Source organism: Xyrauchen texanus, chromosome 25 (genome assembly GCF_025860055.1).
Source record: "Xyrauchen texanus isolate HMW12.3.18 chromosome 25, RBS_HiC_50CHRs, whole genome shotgun sequence".
In the NCBI taxonomy this organism is placed as follows: Eukaryota; Metazoa; Chordata; class Actinopteri; order Cypriniformes; family Catostomidae; genus Xyrauchen; species Xyrauchen texanus.
In genome coordinates, this window is record NC_068300.1 from 30,987,111 (window position 1) to 31,005,071 (window position 17,961).

General features: G+C 35.9%; 1 protein-coding gene across 1 annotated transcript in view; it reads left to right on the forward strand.

Moving 5' to 3' along the window:
• The window catches only part of chl1a (cell adhesion molecule L1-like a), a 55,943-nt gene extending 38,268 nt beyond the window's left edge, over positions 1–17,675 (forward strand). The window contains 7 exon segments of the mRNA XM_052091307.1: positions 1,021–1,056; positions 4,105–4,170; positions 4,641–4,748; positions 5,704–5,862; positions 10,359–10,484; positions 11,367–11,439; positions 15,609–17,675. Coding sequence (XP_051947267.1) covers positions 1,021–1,056; positions 4,105–4,170; positions 4,641–4,748; positions 5,704–5,862; positions 10,359–10,484; positions 11,367–11,439; positions 15,609–15,801 — 761 coding nt within the window. The 3' untranslated portion in view covers positions 15,802–17,675.
• Positions 17,676–17,961: the final 286 nt, after the last annotated feature.

Genomic DNA, 17,961 nt, shown 5'->3' on the forward strand with positions numbered 1-17,961 from the left:
TTTGGCAAGATCTTGTTGCATACATGGCTAGCAAGCACGTCTCACTGTGATGTTATGAACAAAAAGGAAAAAATTATATCTGCACTCCTCAAAGTCCTAGATGCAGCCTGTATAGGTGTGTGCAAAACTACATAAAGTATATTACAAATGGAATGAGTAGCTTGAACAACAAGTTGTCTAATTGGTCTTACACCAATTAATTGGTTTAATTCGATTGGTTCGAGTTCACCTGACAATAGTTAGAAGTACTTCTTAGAGGCCGTTTACATGACACATATTTTAGTATTTTAAACAGCTAGATTGATTGATGAAAAACGTTTTGGACTCATCCCTCAAAAATGGAGGTTACAGTGAGACACTTACAATGGAAGTGAATGGGGTCAATTTGTGGAGGGTTTAAAAGCAGAAATGTGAAGCTTATAATTTTATAAAAACACTTTTATTAATTCTTCTGTTAAAACTCATGTTTTATTTGAGATCTAAAGTTGTTGAAATCATAATGTTTACATTCATTTGAGGGTTTTAGGGTTTGTTGACATGACATTGTAATGGTGAGGTTGTAAAGTTGTAAAATGTGCTATAACTTTACACAGAAATGTTAGTAAGTGATTTTATCACACTAAAATCATGTTAACATACATAATGTTTACATCTTGTGGCTATACTTTTAAAACAATGAGTATTTTAACGTTAACAGATTGGCCACATTCACTTCCGTTGTAAGTGCCTCAATGTAACCTTGATTTGTGCTTTTGTTTTTTTAATTGTAACACATTTTATATGTCATTTGTTGGATAACTAGTGGTCCATTGTGAACCATCTCCACTATTGTGGATCATTGGCTTATGAATGCCTATACATATGTGGTGCCTTAGCAAAAGTCCTTGTAAAGATGTCTGTTTTCAAATACTGGGTGATTTTGCATCATGGTGAGAATTTTTCACACAATTCTGTCATGAAATGCATTTTCTTTTCCTTTTTTATTATAATCGTATACTCTCATTCTGATCTTTCCTGAAGTTTCTACAACCTCTGCTGAGACTTCGACAGAGAGCAGTATGTAGCACTGTCTGTCTTTTGTAGCTTCTTGTAGCTTAAAGTAGTTGCCACTATAGCACTAATGATACATTTGCAAGCATAAAAATGGCTCCTGCGTTGACATCTGGATTTTTTCAGTGACCTTTATATGCTACTAAATGCTAATCTTTAATTCTACTCTATCAGTAAAATATCTCAGCATTAGCTTATGGTCACAAAGACTAGTGAATTTGAAAGCACTGAAGGACATGTTGAAGAAATCTATGTCATTAGTATTATGCAGCTCACCTGTTTGTCATTCAGTCAAAACAGTCTTTTTAAGATGAATTTTCAACAACTGAAGTGACTGCTGAGTTGAGTATGTACCAGCAAATGCAGTTTGTAGGTGTTTTTGTAACCTTGTGTTTTGTGATAGAAAAATTAATTTGTATGTTTAAAAGGGTCATATCTTGAGGACTTCAGGAATACAATGTTCTTATCTGTTAAAAGAGCTGATGTAGGCCAACTATGAACACATTCTGTTTTGGACGTTTTTAAACTTAAATGCCCATTAATGAAAATTTGGTTACACTTTACAATAAGTTTCAGTTTGTTAACATCAGTTAATGCATTAGGTATCATGTACTGACAATGAACAATATATTTTTTACAGCATTTTTTAATCTTAGTTATGCTTCTTAATAAACATAAAATTGTTCATTGTTAATTCATGTTAGTTCATAATGCATTAACTATTGTTAACTAATACAGCTGTTGTTTTATTAGTATTACAGTATATGTTGAAACTAACATTAACCAAGGTTACTAAATACTGCACAAATATTGTTCATTGTTAGTTCATGTTCACTAATGGTAATATATGGAAACTTATTGTAAAGTGTTACTACAAATGATGTTAGAATTTACTCACCCTCATGTCGTTCCAAACCCATATGCCTTTCTTTCTTATGTGAAACACAATAGGAGAATTTTAAATTAATATTTTGGTTCATCTTTTCAATACAATGGCAGTTTGGTTTCATTTTTAAGAATTAATAAGTGCCCAAAAAATAATAAAAGTAATCCATGCGACTCGTGCCTCAAATTTCATGTAATTTCATTGCTATCAAACTTTATGAACATTATTTCTGGACCTGAGGGGAAATAATAATAATTATAATAATAAATGGTAACACTTTACAATAAAGTTATATTAAATAGTAACTGCATAAGATAACATGAACTAACAATTAACAACACTTTTTAATCTTCATTTATGTTAATTTCAACATTTCAATTAATACATCTATAAAATTTAAAGTTATATATTTGAATCAGTGTTGGGTAAGTTACATAGAGTAATCCAACACAAATGACTAATTATTTACTTTTATTATTAATTATTTATTATTTACTAATTACTTTTTAGTTACTTTCTAAAACACTTTTCCACGCAACAAATTCAAAATAATGTCTATATTTCTTGTTTATTGTTAAATACAAGTCGTACACTCAACTCCTCACATTTGTCTTTAACAATGACTCGTTACGGGGCCAAAATTAAAATATTCAACATAAATACTATATTAGTGTAGCACAGTTACGCAAAGGAGGACAAAGAAAACGGGGTTGTGAACTAAAGGTAGGCTTTTTTAATTGATGTTTTCTCTTACAACATTTAAATACAACAATATACAGCACACTGGGTTGCTTGTTGGGCTCTCTCTCCCTCTCGGAGGCTCTGAGTCTGCTTTTATTCCGCTCTCCTCGTGCTCACTGGAATTAGAGACAGGTGTTAGGCGTAATTTAGCTCAGGTGTAAGCGCCCTTACCGCTTTCCTTTCCCGGACGGGCGCTTGACCACGCCCCCGCTACCACAATTAGAAATAAGCATAACCCTGAAAGTAATTACATTTATTGAAAGTCAGTAACTGTAATCTTATTAAAAGAATTTAAATGTAATGCATTACACTACTTTTTTGACTGAAAAGTAATTAGAGCAATGTAACTAATTACTGTGTAATTGGATTAGACTCAACACTGATGTAAACATTAGTTAATGCATTATGAGCAAATATTAATTAACAATGAACATTTGTATTTTTATTAAAGAACATCAACCAAGATTAAAAAATGCTGTTAAATATACTGTTCATTGTTAGTTCATAGTGCCTAATGCCTTTATTAATGTTAACAAATAGAACTTTAATGTAAAGTCTAACCAAATAATATGATATGGCCCCTTTAAATCCTGGTTTATAATGTCTTAAACTCCTTAAAACTACTTTTCATGCCAGATAATGCCATTATTTATAGGAAGTCATAGTGGCATGGGAAAGCATTTCAGTCGTAACATTAGTAATACTATTAATAGTGCCGGTAGTATCGTTTTTGTTGTTGCTTCATTAGTAGTTTAGAATCAAAAGGCATTACATAACTCTGTGATCAGTGTTAGAAATAACACTGTATGTTCTGCAAACATTAGCATACTGTTCCATCAAAATTCCACACAGGGACAGTTCTTGCTTGACTTTATTTCACCTTGGCTGCTGTCAGTGTTTACTTTTGTCTTTTAAAAGCTCCTCTGAAGAGTAGTACTGCCCCTGCTTAAAACTGCTAAATATACTGTCTGTATCAATGTTGTCAAAACTGTTCTCGCTGCTGACAGAGAATCACTGTTCAACATTGTTCATTTTGACCAGCTGTGGACTTCATAGCCAATTGAAATACAAAATAAACATTTAGTAAGTGTCTGTCCTTGACAGAGCATTTTTGTGGCTCTGGATTGCCCTCACCCAAATTGACCTCTGGGCATCAAATATAAATGTATATAAACATAGATTTTACATGCAGTCCTTCTTACTTACATTGTTCATATACAAGTGGATTTGAGGCTATAAATTATGGTTTCATGTATCTCATTGTTATTCTGTAGGATTTTGATCAACCAAAATACCAATAATGTAGGATTGTACAGTTTGTTTGTTTTTTTGTACAAAGACTCTAGACAAGGACATTTAATAGACTTAAAAGTCCTAATATTGCATAGTAGTCTTTGCATTTGGTCTGAAATCTCTCTCTCTTGCAGGGCAACCTTTCTCTTTCACCTCATCTAATACAGACACTTCTGTCAATGCCACCTTTACTACTTTAGGTATCCATCCTCTCATCTGTTTGTAAACCCTCATTTTCATACTTCATATTTTAACATTTCCATACTTGAGTGACATTAACATTTAAGTCAACATGAAATCAAAATGCACCCTATTTGCTTTCTTAATACACATTTACAGTCTTATTTTAATGATTCATCAGTACTTTTCCACTTTTCATGATTCAATAAATTACTGATGGATAAAATCCCGTCCCATCCTACATTTCTTTCCTCATCAAATATTGTATCATTCGCCAATACGTCACATCACTGAAGTTAAAAGGGTTGCAAATACCATTACATGTTGACTTCATTTTTTCACTTAGATATATATAGTTTCTGTATTACTGTATCTATATTCCTTCCTAAAGCTACTCTGATTATTATTGTGGTGTACTGAATTTCTTTTGCGGGTACTAATCTTTCCAGAATCTTTTCTGTCTTTTGTTCTCATTTCCTCTCTCTCTCAGCCGTGCTTAACATATCCACCTCTGTAAATGACACCTTTGTGAGAATCAGCTGGAGAACCAGAGAAGAACGTTCTGATTCAGAGATCTATGTTGCAATAATGAATCACCGTAAGGAAATCTCCCATCCCTCTGCCCTGTCAGCTTCCATTAAAATGATTTTTTTTTTTACAACACTGGACTTTGCATGTATTCATAGCTGGGTTACACAAAATTCTGAATTTAAAGGGATAGTTCACCCAAAAATTTATATTATGTTATAATTTACTCACTGTGTGTTTATTCCGAGGAAGAAATAGTTTCAGGTAAAACTATCCCTTTAAGAATGGCTTCCTTTGAATAAATGAGTTGGAGTTTAAATTAAATTGGTCACACTGGATGTTGAATTTAAATTTGAATTACAGGAAGAGGAATTGATATTGCTAATTGCAGTTCAAAGAAATGTAACACAACAGTCACACAACAGAGGAATTCTGTTAGCCCAACACAACAACAAAGGAAGTATAATTTCTTAGTTGTTCTATTTGCGTTTTTTTGTAAGCCCGCTTCATGTTGCTTGATGCTATTTTAAATATTAGAGCATGCTGAGAAATGTCCTTCCAGCAAAGTCCATAAAATAAAAGCTAATTTATCAAATATATGTAATGTAATGTAACTCTATATCAAGTAAATACACATTTCTGTAGGTGGCATTAAAATATTGATAATTAATATTTGATATTTCTGAATATACGCCATATATTGTCTATATGAAAACAAGTTCATGATTTATTCATACAAAAATAAAATGCATTATTAAAATCCTCACACATTTCTTCTTCCTTAATTTTCCAACTCAAAAATTGCATTTCTGCATCCTGTTTGCTAACTCAATTCAAATTCAATTCAAATTCAGAATTCACAAGCCATTCTTAATTAATGTCTGAATGATGCACAACCCTGGTTTGTTTACAGTTTACACAAACTTTTATTACTTTTCCAAGTGTCGCTTTGCACTATTATGGACTCCCCATCTTGCTGTTCGGTTGTGGCCTAACACTATCTGGTTATGCGGTTATTCCTTCAGGTGATGGTATCTGGCAGGTTTCAGAGGCTGTAAACACATCTAAAGGTTTCCACCTCATTGAAGGGCTCAGCCTAGGCACTGTGTACACAGTCCGACTGCTGGCTTCAAGCAGGGTTGATGCGTCTAGTATTTTTGAAGAGGTTTTCAAGACCAGGAAAGGTGAGAAGTTAGAGAATCTAGCCTGTAGAGCAGTAGATAACAGCATTAGATGTATAATTAGTGCTCTGTTCTAAAACCTAGTGAGTTGCCTACATATGTACCATTTTAAGGCATCATAGATGTGCTCTTGCACTGCCTTCTATGAGTGCTTCTCATTTTTTAAATTGTGCATCCTCGTTCCCTTTCCTTGCTTCCTTTCCTTGTTTCCTAGATCCACCCTCTTAGAAAATGAGGAAAGGATGGAAGGAAAGGAAAGGAAATGAGGATGGAGGAATCGAAGCAAGATGTTTTTGTAAAATGTAATGTCCTGCTACCTCGTGTGTCATTTCAAGGTGTCATTTCTGAGCAGCTGCAGTAACTTGGCATAAAAGAGGAGAATTTCTGCATGTGTCAGGTGCTTTTACCAAAAAGTCTTCCGCATAGGATACTCTTGTGTTTCCTCGCCCAAGCATCCTCGGGAAGCTTCCTCTGTCCTCGCCTTCTGAATATGATGCATTCAGAAAATTGATGCATCCTACATGTCCCAGACATTGATCGCTTTCTGGGTCATGGGCTCGAGGATGGAGAAGTGAGGAAATGAGGATGCACAATTTAAGAAATGAGAAGCACCCTATGGCTGTGTCTCGTTTTGAAGGCTGCTTGCTAGGTAGGACGCATCCTTTGAAGGCTGCAGTATACCGAGTGTCCTCCTTTAAACAAGCCTAATTTAAATGAGACGGCCTTCATGAACAAATGGAAATGGAACGTAACATGGTTGCTATGAAAGCACGCAACTATTTAACAAGCTTTTTAGGAGAGTTATAATGATGCAAAGAGAAAAGAAAATAGATTTCACATGTGTACTTTTAGTCTATAATACTTTATTCTAATTACATATTAATATAGTTATACATATTATATACTCTGTACCCATCTACTGAGGTACTTCAACTTGGGAATTAAAATCTCTAGCGTTTGAACATCATATTTATGAGCAAAGAAGGCTGCGTTCGAAGTGTCCTACTTGCTTTTCTGAAATGAGATAGCCTCGATGATATATGCGGCCTTATAAATGCGACCTCTGGAGGACGCAGCCTTCCAAACGAGACACAGCGTATGTATCCCTTATGGAGAAGGCAATCCCAGAAAGCACTGTGATGAGCTCTCTGAAAGAATCCATCCAAGATGGCGAACAGAACGAGAGGAATGTTGATTAAAAACAATTCATTCAATAACATATTCCTATATCAATAATATTAATACAAATACTTAAATCTAATTAAATATTAACTCTTACACAAAATGTGTTTGCTTTGAATTTGTATGCTTCCCAACAGTCTGGTTGTGGAAGTAAAAATCCCAATAATTTTCTCATTGGGGAAATTAATAAACCTTTAAAAACAGACCTAACGTGAGCTCCATGGTTGTTAAATTGATGGTATATGCATCCGTTGAAGCCATCAGTCCACATTGAAGATTAATAATGAAGATTTTTTTTAATTTCTGGAGAAAATCTTCACTACCCATGATTCTGAATGGGAACAATCCACCAGTCAGAAAGTCACAGCAAACAATCAAATCAGTCTTCCTAAACTTTCAAACTCATAATATATTTGCATGAATCAGAAAATTTTGCACTACAAAATATGTTGTTTATATTCTTATAATCAACTTCTTTAAATAAATTGTTTTTTTTAACCATTGTTTTTTATTTGATTACATCATTTACAATGATTCATGGGATTGTAGTTCATTATCTCAAAGACGGTAAGTACACAGTCTTTTACCTTTGTTTGTACCTTTGCTTGTACCTTATTTTCAACATTTTTATTTTTTATTTTTTATTTCTTGCTTCAAAAGATGTTTTGATTGTTTAGTTCATGGATTAATACTTTTTATGAAGGATTTTATGAAATTCTTATGGAAAAAATTAAGGGAAAAAATACTTTCTGAACCAAGGCACCTGAAAAAGTGGGCGGGGTCTGTTGTACCCTGTTCGAGTGTCATGCTGTTAGCTTAGCAACATGCTAATGGAAAACTTGATTGAAATCAGTTGTGACTGGCTTGTCCTATGTGCTTCCAGTGAGGATAGCTATTTGTGTGGCACCGTCTGGTTGCCTATTTAGTATTTTCTAAATCTGAGGTTCCAATTAAGTAAGGCGCTGCCTTAGAAGGCATCATCCTATGTACTGTAGGCAGAAGACCATCAATCAGCCCATACGCTTTTGGAATAGAACCAGAATGTTAATCTAAAATCCCATCTCATTGAAACCCCATTGTTTGCAATACCTCTTAGAAAATTGAGAGGGAGTTCTTCCTTATTTTGAATACAATTTTATTTCAAAACCTCACTATTTAAAGACTGATCTAATGAATGACTTTGAAGGAAATTTTCAACATTGTTATTTAAATGTTATATTTTCACAACCAAAAACGTCATGGTTACTGTTGTAACCTCCGTTCCCTGAGGGAAGGAACGAGACGTTGTGTCGAATTAAGAGACACAAGGGGTCTTCCTGGGACGCCAATGTCAAGTTGGCAGACAGAATTTGCATGCCCCGCCCCGGACATACGGGTATAAAGGGAAGCGGGGAAGCGAGTGCCAGTCAGGATTTTGCACTTAGGAGCCGAAAATAAGGTATGGCCGTTTACAGTGGTGTGTGTAGTGCTGTGGCAAGAGGGACACAACATCTCATTCCTTCCCTCAGGGAACGGAGGTTACAACAGTAACCATGACGTTCCCCTTCTGTCACTCACTCGACGTTGTGTCGAATGAAGTGACACAAGGGTTCCCATATAAAAACGTCTGTGGCCGTCGGTCTTGGAGTGAAATCGACCGCATCCAGGAACAACACAGGGGCTGAAAGGCATCTTGAAAAAGACGCGTCCTGAAAAGGACGTTCAATGCCGCTGTGTACTGCTCTTTTGTGAGTGGAAAACTCAAACTCTTTTAGAGAAATCAAAACACTTTTAGGAGGAAAACACTCTTTTAACAGTGAAAAGCGCTGTCGAAGCTTTGTGCTGTTGCACAACCGTTCGGCATGGAAGAAAAATTCTGACTGGCACTTGCTGCCCCGCTTCCCTTTATACCCGTATGTCCGGTGCGGGGCATGCAAATTCTGTCTGCCAACTGGACATTGGCCTTTTCTCAGGTTCAGAGGTATGTTGCCGTGCCAGGAAGACCCCTTGTGTCACTTCATTCGACACAATGTTGAGTGAGTGACAGAATGGGAACTCAACATGATTCATTTGAACTCTTCAACGTTAGTTTTTTTTTTATTGGTTTACTTTGATAGTCTATAAAGTGACACAGGAACCATAATGTTTAAAAATGCCTTTTGCGAACAGAGAGTAGAAACACATTTTGTTTCAAATGGATAGATCACCCAAAGATGATAATTCTCTCATCATTTACCCATGCCAATGCTATCCCAGATGTGAATGATTTTCTTGTGCAGAACACAAACAAAGATTTTTTTAGAAGAATATCTCAGCTTTGTTGGTCCATATAATGTAAGTGAATGGTGACCAAACATTTTAAAGCTCCAAAAAACACATAAAGGCAGCTTTAAAAAGTGATCCAATCAGTTTGGGGTTAAAACAGACCAAAATATAACTCCTTTTTCACTCTAAAACTTGACATCTACAGGCATCTACCAAGGATACTGCAGATGTCACGTTTTACAGTGAAAAATCATATTGCTTCATTGATTAAACCACTGGAGTCTTGTGGATTGTTTTATGGTGCTTTTTGGATATTTAATCACCATTCACTTGCATTGTATGGACCTACAGAGCTAAAATATACCTCTACAAATATTTGCAGCAGAAAGAAAGTCATACACATCTGGGATGCAATAGGGTAAATGATGAGAGAATTTAAATTTCTGGTGAACTAATCCTTTAATGAAGTTTACTCAGTGGTTTATGCACTGTTTATCTCAAACTTTGATGCAATATTCACATTTTTGTCTGCTACATAATAAAGTACATAAGACATCTATACCTTATCCCTAAACCACGTAAATGTATGTCAAGGACAAAGAATAATGTTGTTACAACCTACACCAATAGTGGCAATTGTGCATTTATTTCTGATATAGTAGAAGTGCATTGGAAAGCAGTGTTACAACTATTCCCATCTGGTCAGCCATGATGTTTTTTTTTTGTTATTTGGTAAGTTTGTGTGGATGTTATAGATCACATTAAACAAGAGAGAACATGCTGATTGAGATGATGCCAGTTCTGTCATTTAACATTCATTAACATGATTGCAAATACAATTATAAATCAGACATGAAATTATAATTTCTTACCTTAAATTAGTTTTTTGTCCTGTATATGTTTACACTGAGACTTCAACTTTCACTGTCAACCCCTGTTGGTTACATTGATGGTGTTATAATTCCCCCCTTTTTTTCTCAATGTCTTCCAATTGACATCAGTATAATTTGGGTCATCAGTTCCATTTTTACAATGACACAAAGTGATGTGGTAACTCTTTATTGTTCTTGCAGTGGCCTTTAAATCAGCATTGTCATCTCAGGACTGGTTGGTGGGGATGATGTGTGCAGTGGCTTTGCTAACTCTATTAGTACTCATTGGCTGTTTTGTGCTCAGGAACAAAGGTGGCAAGTATGCAGGTAAGACACAAATATGATCTCCAACCGCTTTCTGTAGTTGAGGGGAAGAAACAACTTGGCTGAGCTCTCAGTGCTCTGTGGTGCATTTTTTTATGTCTACTGTCACACCAACATACAATGCTTAGTAATAGTCTCACAGAAATCCTGAGCTTTATTGGTTTGTCCTCATCTGTTCCTACTGCCCAATGTTCTTCCTCAGGTTTTTTTTTTCATATCTAATGCATATACAAAACCTATACACATGCATTTACACACAGTAGAATGGTTGTCTTTATGCTTGTTGACATGAAATACAAACATTCTGTACAAATGAGGGCCATTTACTCAAGCTATTTGAAAAAGTAAAACATGCTAAACAAATTTACTTCAGATGTTTTGAAATGCAAAATATGTACTGTGGATGCCCATTTGTTTTCTAAAGTGACTACAGTCTAATTATCATTAACCTATGAGACTTTCTTGTTGTGTAATTAACTTTTTATTTATTTTTTAACAACTTTTATTAAATAGGAAAACAAAACACATTCCAAGCTTAAAAAAACATGCCTTTCTTCAAGCCGTTCAAACAGTTTGACAGTGTACGTATAGTTCAGTACACAAAGCACTTTCTCGCTGTGGCAGTCATCGTCCTTGATGCACACTTAAACAGCAAAATAGAAAATATCTCCTAACTTCCTCTATTCTGCATACAGAAAATTATGTTTGTATTAAAATATTGCATGTGTATTCAGTATTATTTGTAAAAAAAAAATAATTATCCAATAAGATAAAAAACACTTTGTGAAACCCCTGAGCCACTTAGAAAAACAGTGAACCAAGTGCTCTGCTTGAAGTCCAATAAATTCAATCTTTATTATCTTTCCCGTTTTTTTCTTTTTGTAGTGAAAGAAAAAGAGGAATCTCCCGCTGATCCAGAATCTCAAGTCATGAGCAAAGACACTCCCTGCGAATACAGGTCAGAGAGTCACACTAGTTCTGTTATAGATCTTGACTCATGTTCTTCATCTCAGTGAGTTCCCATAACTTTATCTCTTAATGCCTGTCTATTCTGCAAACAAACCCTACACGCATGACATTTGCTTGGAGCCACACGGAAAGCGTTGCTCCAGGATTTTGAACTGACTCTGTGTGCCAACTAGTCTACACACACAGGTAGTGAACAGCAGCTGTTGTTTAGTTCACCAGACATATTTTTAGTGTAGTGGTGTTTATAGCTGTATAGTATTGTGTTCAGCCTGTAAAGATTGGTAAAATATGTGAAGTTGTGTTATTTATATGAATGAATGAACATTACATCTATATAGCACTTTTCTGAAACTACAACCAAACACAGTGAACAGGGGACTCTCCTCAACCACCACCAGTGTGCAGCATCCACCTGGATGATGCGACAGCAGCCATAGTGCGCTCACCACACACTAGCTATTGGTGGAAAGGAGAGAGTAGAGATATAGAGCCAATTTATGGATGGGGATTATTAGGAAGCCATGATTGATAAAGGTCAATGGGGGAATTTGGCCTGGACACCAGGGTTACACCCCTACTCTTTTACAAGAAGTGCCCTGGGATTTTTAATGACCACAGAGAGTCAGGACCTCAGTTGAACGTCTCATCTGAAGGACGGTGCCTTTTTACAGTATAGTGTCGCCATCACTATATTGGAGCATTAGGGCCTACACAGTCTGCTGGGTGAGAACCCCCTGCTGGACTCCCTAATACCTCCTCCAAAAGCAACCACAGTTTTCCCAGGAGGTCTCCCATTCAGGTACTGACCAGGCTCAGCCCTGCTTAGCTTCAGTAGGCAAACAGTCTTGAGCTACAGGGTGATATGGCTGCTGGTACTATAGAGAAAACAGTTTGATTTACACAAGAAGGACATGTTCCTGGATGAATGTTGCTTTTTTAACACTAACCAAACATAGACTTTAACCTGAAATCAGAGAACAATGATTGGTTGATAAGAATGTTGATCTAGGAACAAGGCAGTGTGTGTGTGTGTGTGGCGTGCGTGCGTGCGTGCGTGCGTGCGTGCGTGCGTGCTTGCGTGCGTGCGTGCGTGTGTAGAGAAATATGTACATGTTTTTACCAATGCTGAATGACTTTCTTCTGTGGAATACAATAAGTGAAATTTTGAAGTCCACACAGATCTTTACCGTATAATGAAAGCCTACATTGACCACAGGATGTAACGCTCTACAAAGGATGAGAAGCACCAATAAAGTATACAGATGATTACTGAATACAATATGACAAGATTATGTGAGAAACAGACTGAAATGTATGTTCTCTTTGCCACAGCTCTCAACTCTCATGTTCGTATCTATTCAAATACAGAATGGTTTGACATCAACGAGTGCATTTACATGCACGTTGTTACACTGATTATGCTTATATATGCATGATATAACATGTTACATTTTAGGACACCAAAGTGATGCAATACATGAAATTTGTAAATTTTTAAAAAGCTAAAATGTGACCAAAATTATGACAAACTTAGTATAAAATAAAACTTGTATAATGTATATTTTCATAATGTACCAAGTTACTTCCTGTTAAGGATTAACGACATTAGATGAGAGAGAATTTATATAATATGTAAACAAAATGGACATAACTAAAATACTGTATACCCAAATTAATTGGAATAGAATTGAATGAAATTTGGATTCGAATCGAATCAAGAGCTTGTGAAATCTGTATCAATACCCAGTTCTATGTGGAAGTGTGAATGAGATTCAAGAACTACAGCAGAGGCGAAGATTTTCAGTGACTAGAGACTTAATTTTGGTCTTTTTCTCATGCAAAGTTGTCATACGGAATATAACGCACAAGTCTTACAGACTACTTTTATGATACTTTAATGGTGCATTTTTAGAGCTTTTTGAGTGTCCTTTTTGAGAGTGACAACTGTGATTACTGTAAAATTCTGTTTTGTTCCACAAAAGAAATAAAGTCATTTGAGACTGAAATGACACGAGGGAGAGTAAATGATAACAATTGTTTATCAGAATTCAGATATCTTTCAGAGTTGTACAGTAGTGTTTTAGAGCTTGCTGAACAGAAGCTAGTACATGTATTATTCTCTGTTGTTACATTTTGCTATCTCCTCATTAGGGTCTTAAACCCTTAATATGGCACTACAAAGAGCAGTGTCATTATAAGGCACAGATGGCATTACTGTTTGGTATTTTATAGTCAGACGCCCTTAAAACAAATCTTACTATGTATTTGAGAACTCCTAAATCATCGCCCTGAGAGACTCAGCACAGTGCTTCTCTCAACACAACCTGATCCATCTAATTTTTAGAGCACATGAAAAAAAACCTGGGAGGGAAGTAGAGCAGAGGCGAGCAGGAAGTGGGGGTGTGTGCAGCTAACTTGTATACTTGCATATGGAGCAGCTCGGATCCTTAAATGTGTTTCCATCTCATTACACTTAGACACAGATATCCCTGTTTTATTCTTCCCTCAGGAAAGAAATGCAGCCTTAGCAGAGGCTGGGAGTCTGATCTGTACTCTCGTCTTGTTTGGGGAGTTACAGTGCCAGAAACACTCAAACATCTGCTAACAGAGAAAAGCAGATAGGGAAGTGTGTCCCGCACCAGCTGTGGTGTATGACGGTTGCCTCAGAGGATTTCAAAACTGCATTACTCTGGCACACACAAAAAGGCCATTGATTTATTACACTTTGTGCAATAAAAGAGCTGGTGTATTATGTTACAAAATTGATATCATTCGTGTGATGTACTGAAATATAGACTGCATCGAATTGTGGTATACTAAGGATACATAAAAATATATATATATAGATTTTTGTTTTTGCTGCTTGTTCATGTTCCTTAATTAAAATGAACTAAGGCACCACAATTCTAGAACATTTTGTCATAACTGGATTTCATTGCGTTCCATCTGCCACTTCTAGGGAGAGCAGCCACAGTACTAAATCGTCTGTGGACAGATGAATATCTAACCTCTTTGAGATAACTTTGTTACCCTTTCCAGCTTTGTGTAAAGCAACAATTCTTGATTAAAGGTCTTCTGAGATCTCTTTTTGCTAGGCATGGTCCACGTCAGCAGATGGTTTTTGTAAATAGCAAACTCAAAATGTTTGAGTGCTTTTTAGAAGTCAAAATAGTTCTAACCCACACCTCCGATGTAATTTAATTAATTTAATGTCAGGTTTGCCAACTCCTGACTCTAATTAGCTTTTGTTGACATCATTAGCCTAGGAGGCCACATACTTTTACCAACCTACACTGTGAATGTTGTAATAATATAATCAGTATGTACAAGAACAATACAATTATTTGTGTTTTATTAGTTAAAACAGATTGTGTTTGTTCATTATTGTAACTTAGATGAAAATCAAACCAGATTTTAAGACAATTTTATACACAAATGCAGGTAATTCCAAAGGGTTCACATACTTTTCTTGCCACTATTTATCATAATTGGAAAACAAGACAAACAGATATTCTGGACCTGCACTGGACTGACAGTTGTATTTTACTGTGTGAATGTAGCTTATTTGGTTTCTGTGCTACTCTCAATGTTTCTGAAAGATGATGCAATGCAATTTCATGTCCACCATGAAGTGTTGTCCTCTCAGCAGGACAATTATTTCTAAAAATTAAAAGAGGGATAATGTCAGTTTACTGCAATAAATGTTCTGTCTGGCTTTATTTTAGCGCTATCCAAGACATTGTGGCATCTCATAGTAATTGGGAGCTTACGAGGTGACCCCCTGTCTTCTTAGAGACACCTGCTCGCTGGCAGTGTGCCTGCTCGCAAATTGGCAGCTAATTTTGGCTTGTCCCATCATTCCATAGGGACTAAAGTAACCTGACAGGCTGTTTATCTACAGCCCCAAATAGCGTCTCTAAAGTCAGTCCTCTCATTGGCTAGTGTGACCAGCACTTTGCAATTGTCCCTCTCTTCTTCTAAGATCATTTTCTGTTGCCATAAACCCTTGAAGCCCTTGCAATTAGTAATTAGCAGAAAGCAATGATTGCTTCCTTCCCCTACACCCCTCCTTACTCATGCTGTCTGCCATTCTGTACTAGTCTCATCTTCTTACTCACTCTGTGTTGAATTTGACACCTTTTGCTTGGTTTTTGACAGTGACAATGATGAGAAACCTCTGAAGAGCAACCAGCTATTGTTCATGGAAGACGATGATAGCTGTGAAGACTCTGTAATATCAGAGGATGAGGACTGTGAGTTCAATGAAGATGGCTCGTTCATCGGCGAGTACTCGGGTCACACACGTAGGGTGTTCACGGAGGGGAACGGACAGCCCCCAGTGACTGCTTAAGATGCTGGTTCATTCTTTTGGACTTTAAAAAACATGACAGGGAGAAAGAAAAGTTTGTGTGTCTGCACCATGAATATGCCTGTGTTTCTTTTTAAGAGTTTGCTGTTGCGTGAATGGCCACCTCTTTACAGTGTTAATATAAAGGGTGATTACAGGGTAAAGAAAAAGCTCACGCAACCACGACAATTCTGTCATTTACTCACCCTCAAATTATTCCACTGAACACAATAGGAGATGTGTAGAAGAAGTATTTCCATACAATAAAAGTGAATGGTGACATGGGTTGTCAGGCTCCAGAAATGACATGAAGCATCAGAAAATTATCATAAAAGTAGTTCATACCACTCATGTGCTAGATTCATGCACCATATTAGTTTTTTGAAGCCATACAATAGCTTTTTGTGAGAAAAAAACATAATATTTGTTTCATTTCATAACTATTATACAGCCCTTTACTTCTTTGAGTATATTCAAATATGGCACTTCAAAACAAACCTGTCATGCTGGGTTTGACGTCAGTGATGCCAAACTTAGATGGACAAAAGAAAACTATATCAGTTTGGAACGACATAAGAGTGAGCAAATAATGACAGTGTTTTCATTTGTTTTGGTAAACTAATGCTTCCAAAGAGGTAATTTTTTGTTTTATGAAACATAATTTGCATGCTTGTCCAACAACAAAGCACACAAGCACAGAGAAATAACTGGCTTGTGCACCTTAGAATTAATGTAGATTGCGAGGTTGCGGTTGTATTAGGTAATGTTTTCACTTTTCCTGCTGAAGAACAATAAATAATTCATGGCCTGTCACAAGACGGATGTCTTGACAGCACAATTTTCGGTTACATGTTATCGTGTGTGGGCAATCACCTAACATCACTGTACGCCTCTCAGCAAGATATTGACACAATCAAACAATACAATTATGTTCAGACTGTTCTATGTATCCTAGAAAACATATTTCTGTTTAATCATGCATTTGATTAAGACATTGGTGCTGCTATGGCACAACAAAAAAAAAACATTTAATGGAAAAGGTCAACATTGAATGGTTGGGTCCACATTTTTTCTTTGCACTAATAGGGAGAATTCTATGGAATGTGTTCCATGAGTGTACATGGGTATTTCAGAGCATATAAACTGCTCATTATTCATCAATTTTAATCAATAATGTGCATTAATCAAGACTGCCTTGTTTGCTTTTAACAAAACGCTATCATTCAATATGATAAAGCCCTTCTATATATTATACATTCTTGGAAATTCTTATTTTGTTTCAAAATGATGTGATTTTCAAACATGACATTCCCCTTAACATATGTATTATTACTATTAAAAAACAACTATTCTGCTGATATATGAGATGATAATTTATAAGATTTGTGTTATTTTTCTACAAATTAAAGTTAGCAATTTCTATGTAGAAATAGTTTCTGTTTATTTTAGAAATGTTATTCTGTTGCACTCTATGTACTGTAGATAACAGATTTGTTTTTATTCCTCTTTTTGTGTTTTGTGAATTTTGTGTTTCATTCTGCCTGAAAATGGTACTGCTAATACTAAAGACTCAGGTTGTTTATTAAAGAACATTCTGTGCAAAATATTCCTTCACATTGTATTACAAGTACTGTGCAGATCTGAGGAACATGATTATTCACACATTTGCAATTTGTATTCATGCACAATGTTGCTGTAAAATGTTGACTCTGAAGACACATACAGTGGCATGCAAATGTTCGGCACCCCTGGTCAACATTTCTGTTGCTGTGAATAGAGTAGTAGAATAGTAGCAGTTGAAGTGAGTAGAAGATGAACTGATCTCCAAAAGGCATAATGTTAAAGATGAAACATACTATTAAAAGTTTTAAGCAATATTAGTGTATTATTATTATTATATATTTTTTTTTTTTATTTTGTACAATTTTAGAGTGAAAAAGGGAAAGAGCACCATGCAAGAGATTTGAGTTCTCAGATAACCAAGGTATCAGACCTTAATTAGCTTGTTAGGGCTATGGCTTGTCACAATCATCATTTGGAAAGGCCAGGTGATGCAAATTTCAAAGCTTTATACATACTCTGTCTCCTCAAATCTTGTCCCAACAATCAGCAGCCATGGGCTCCTCTAAGCAGCTGCCTAGCACTCTGAAAATTAAAATAATT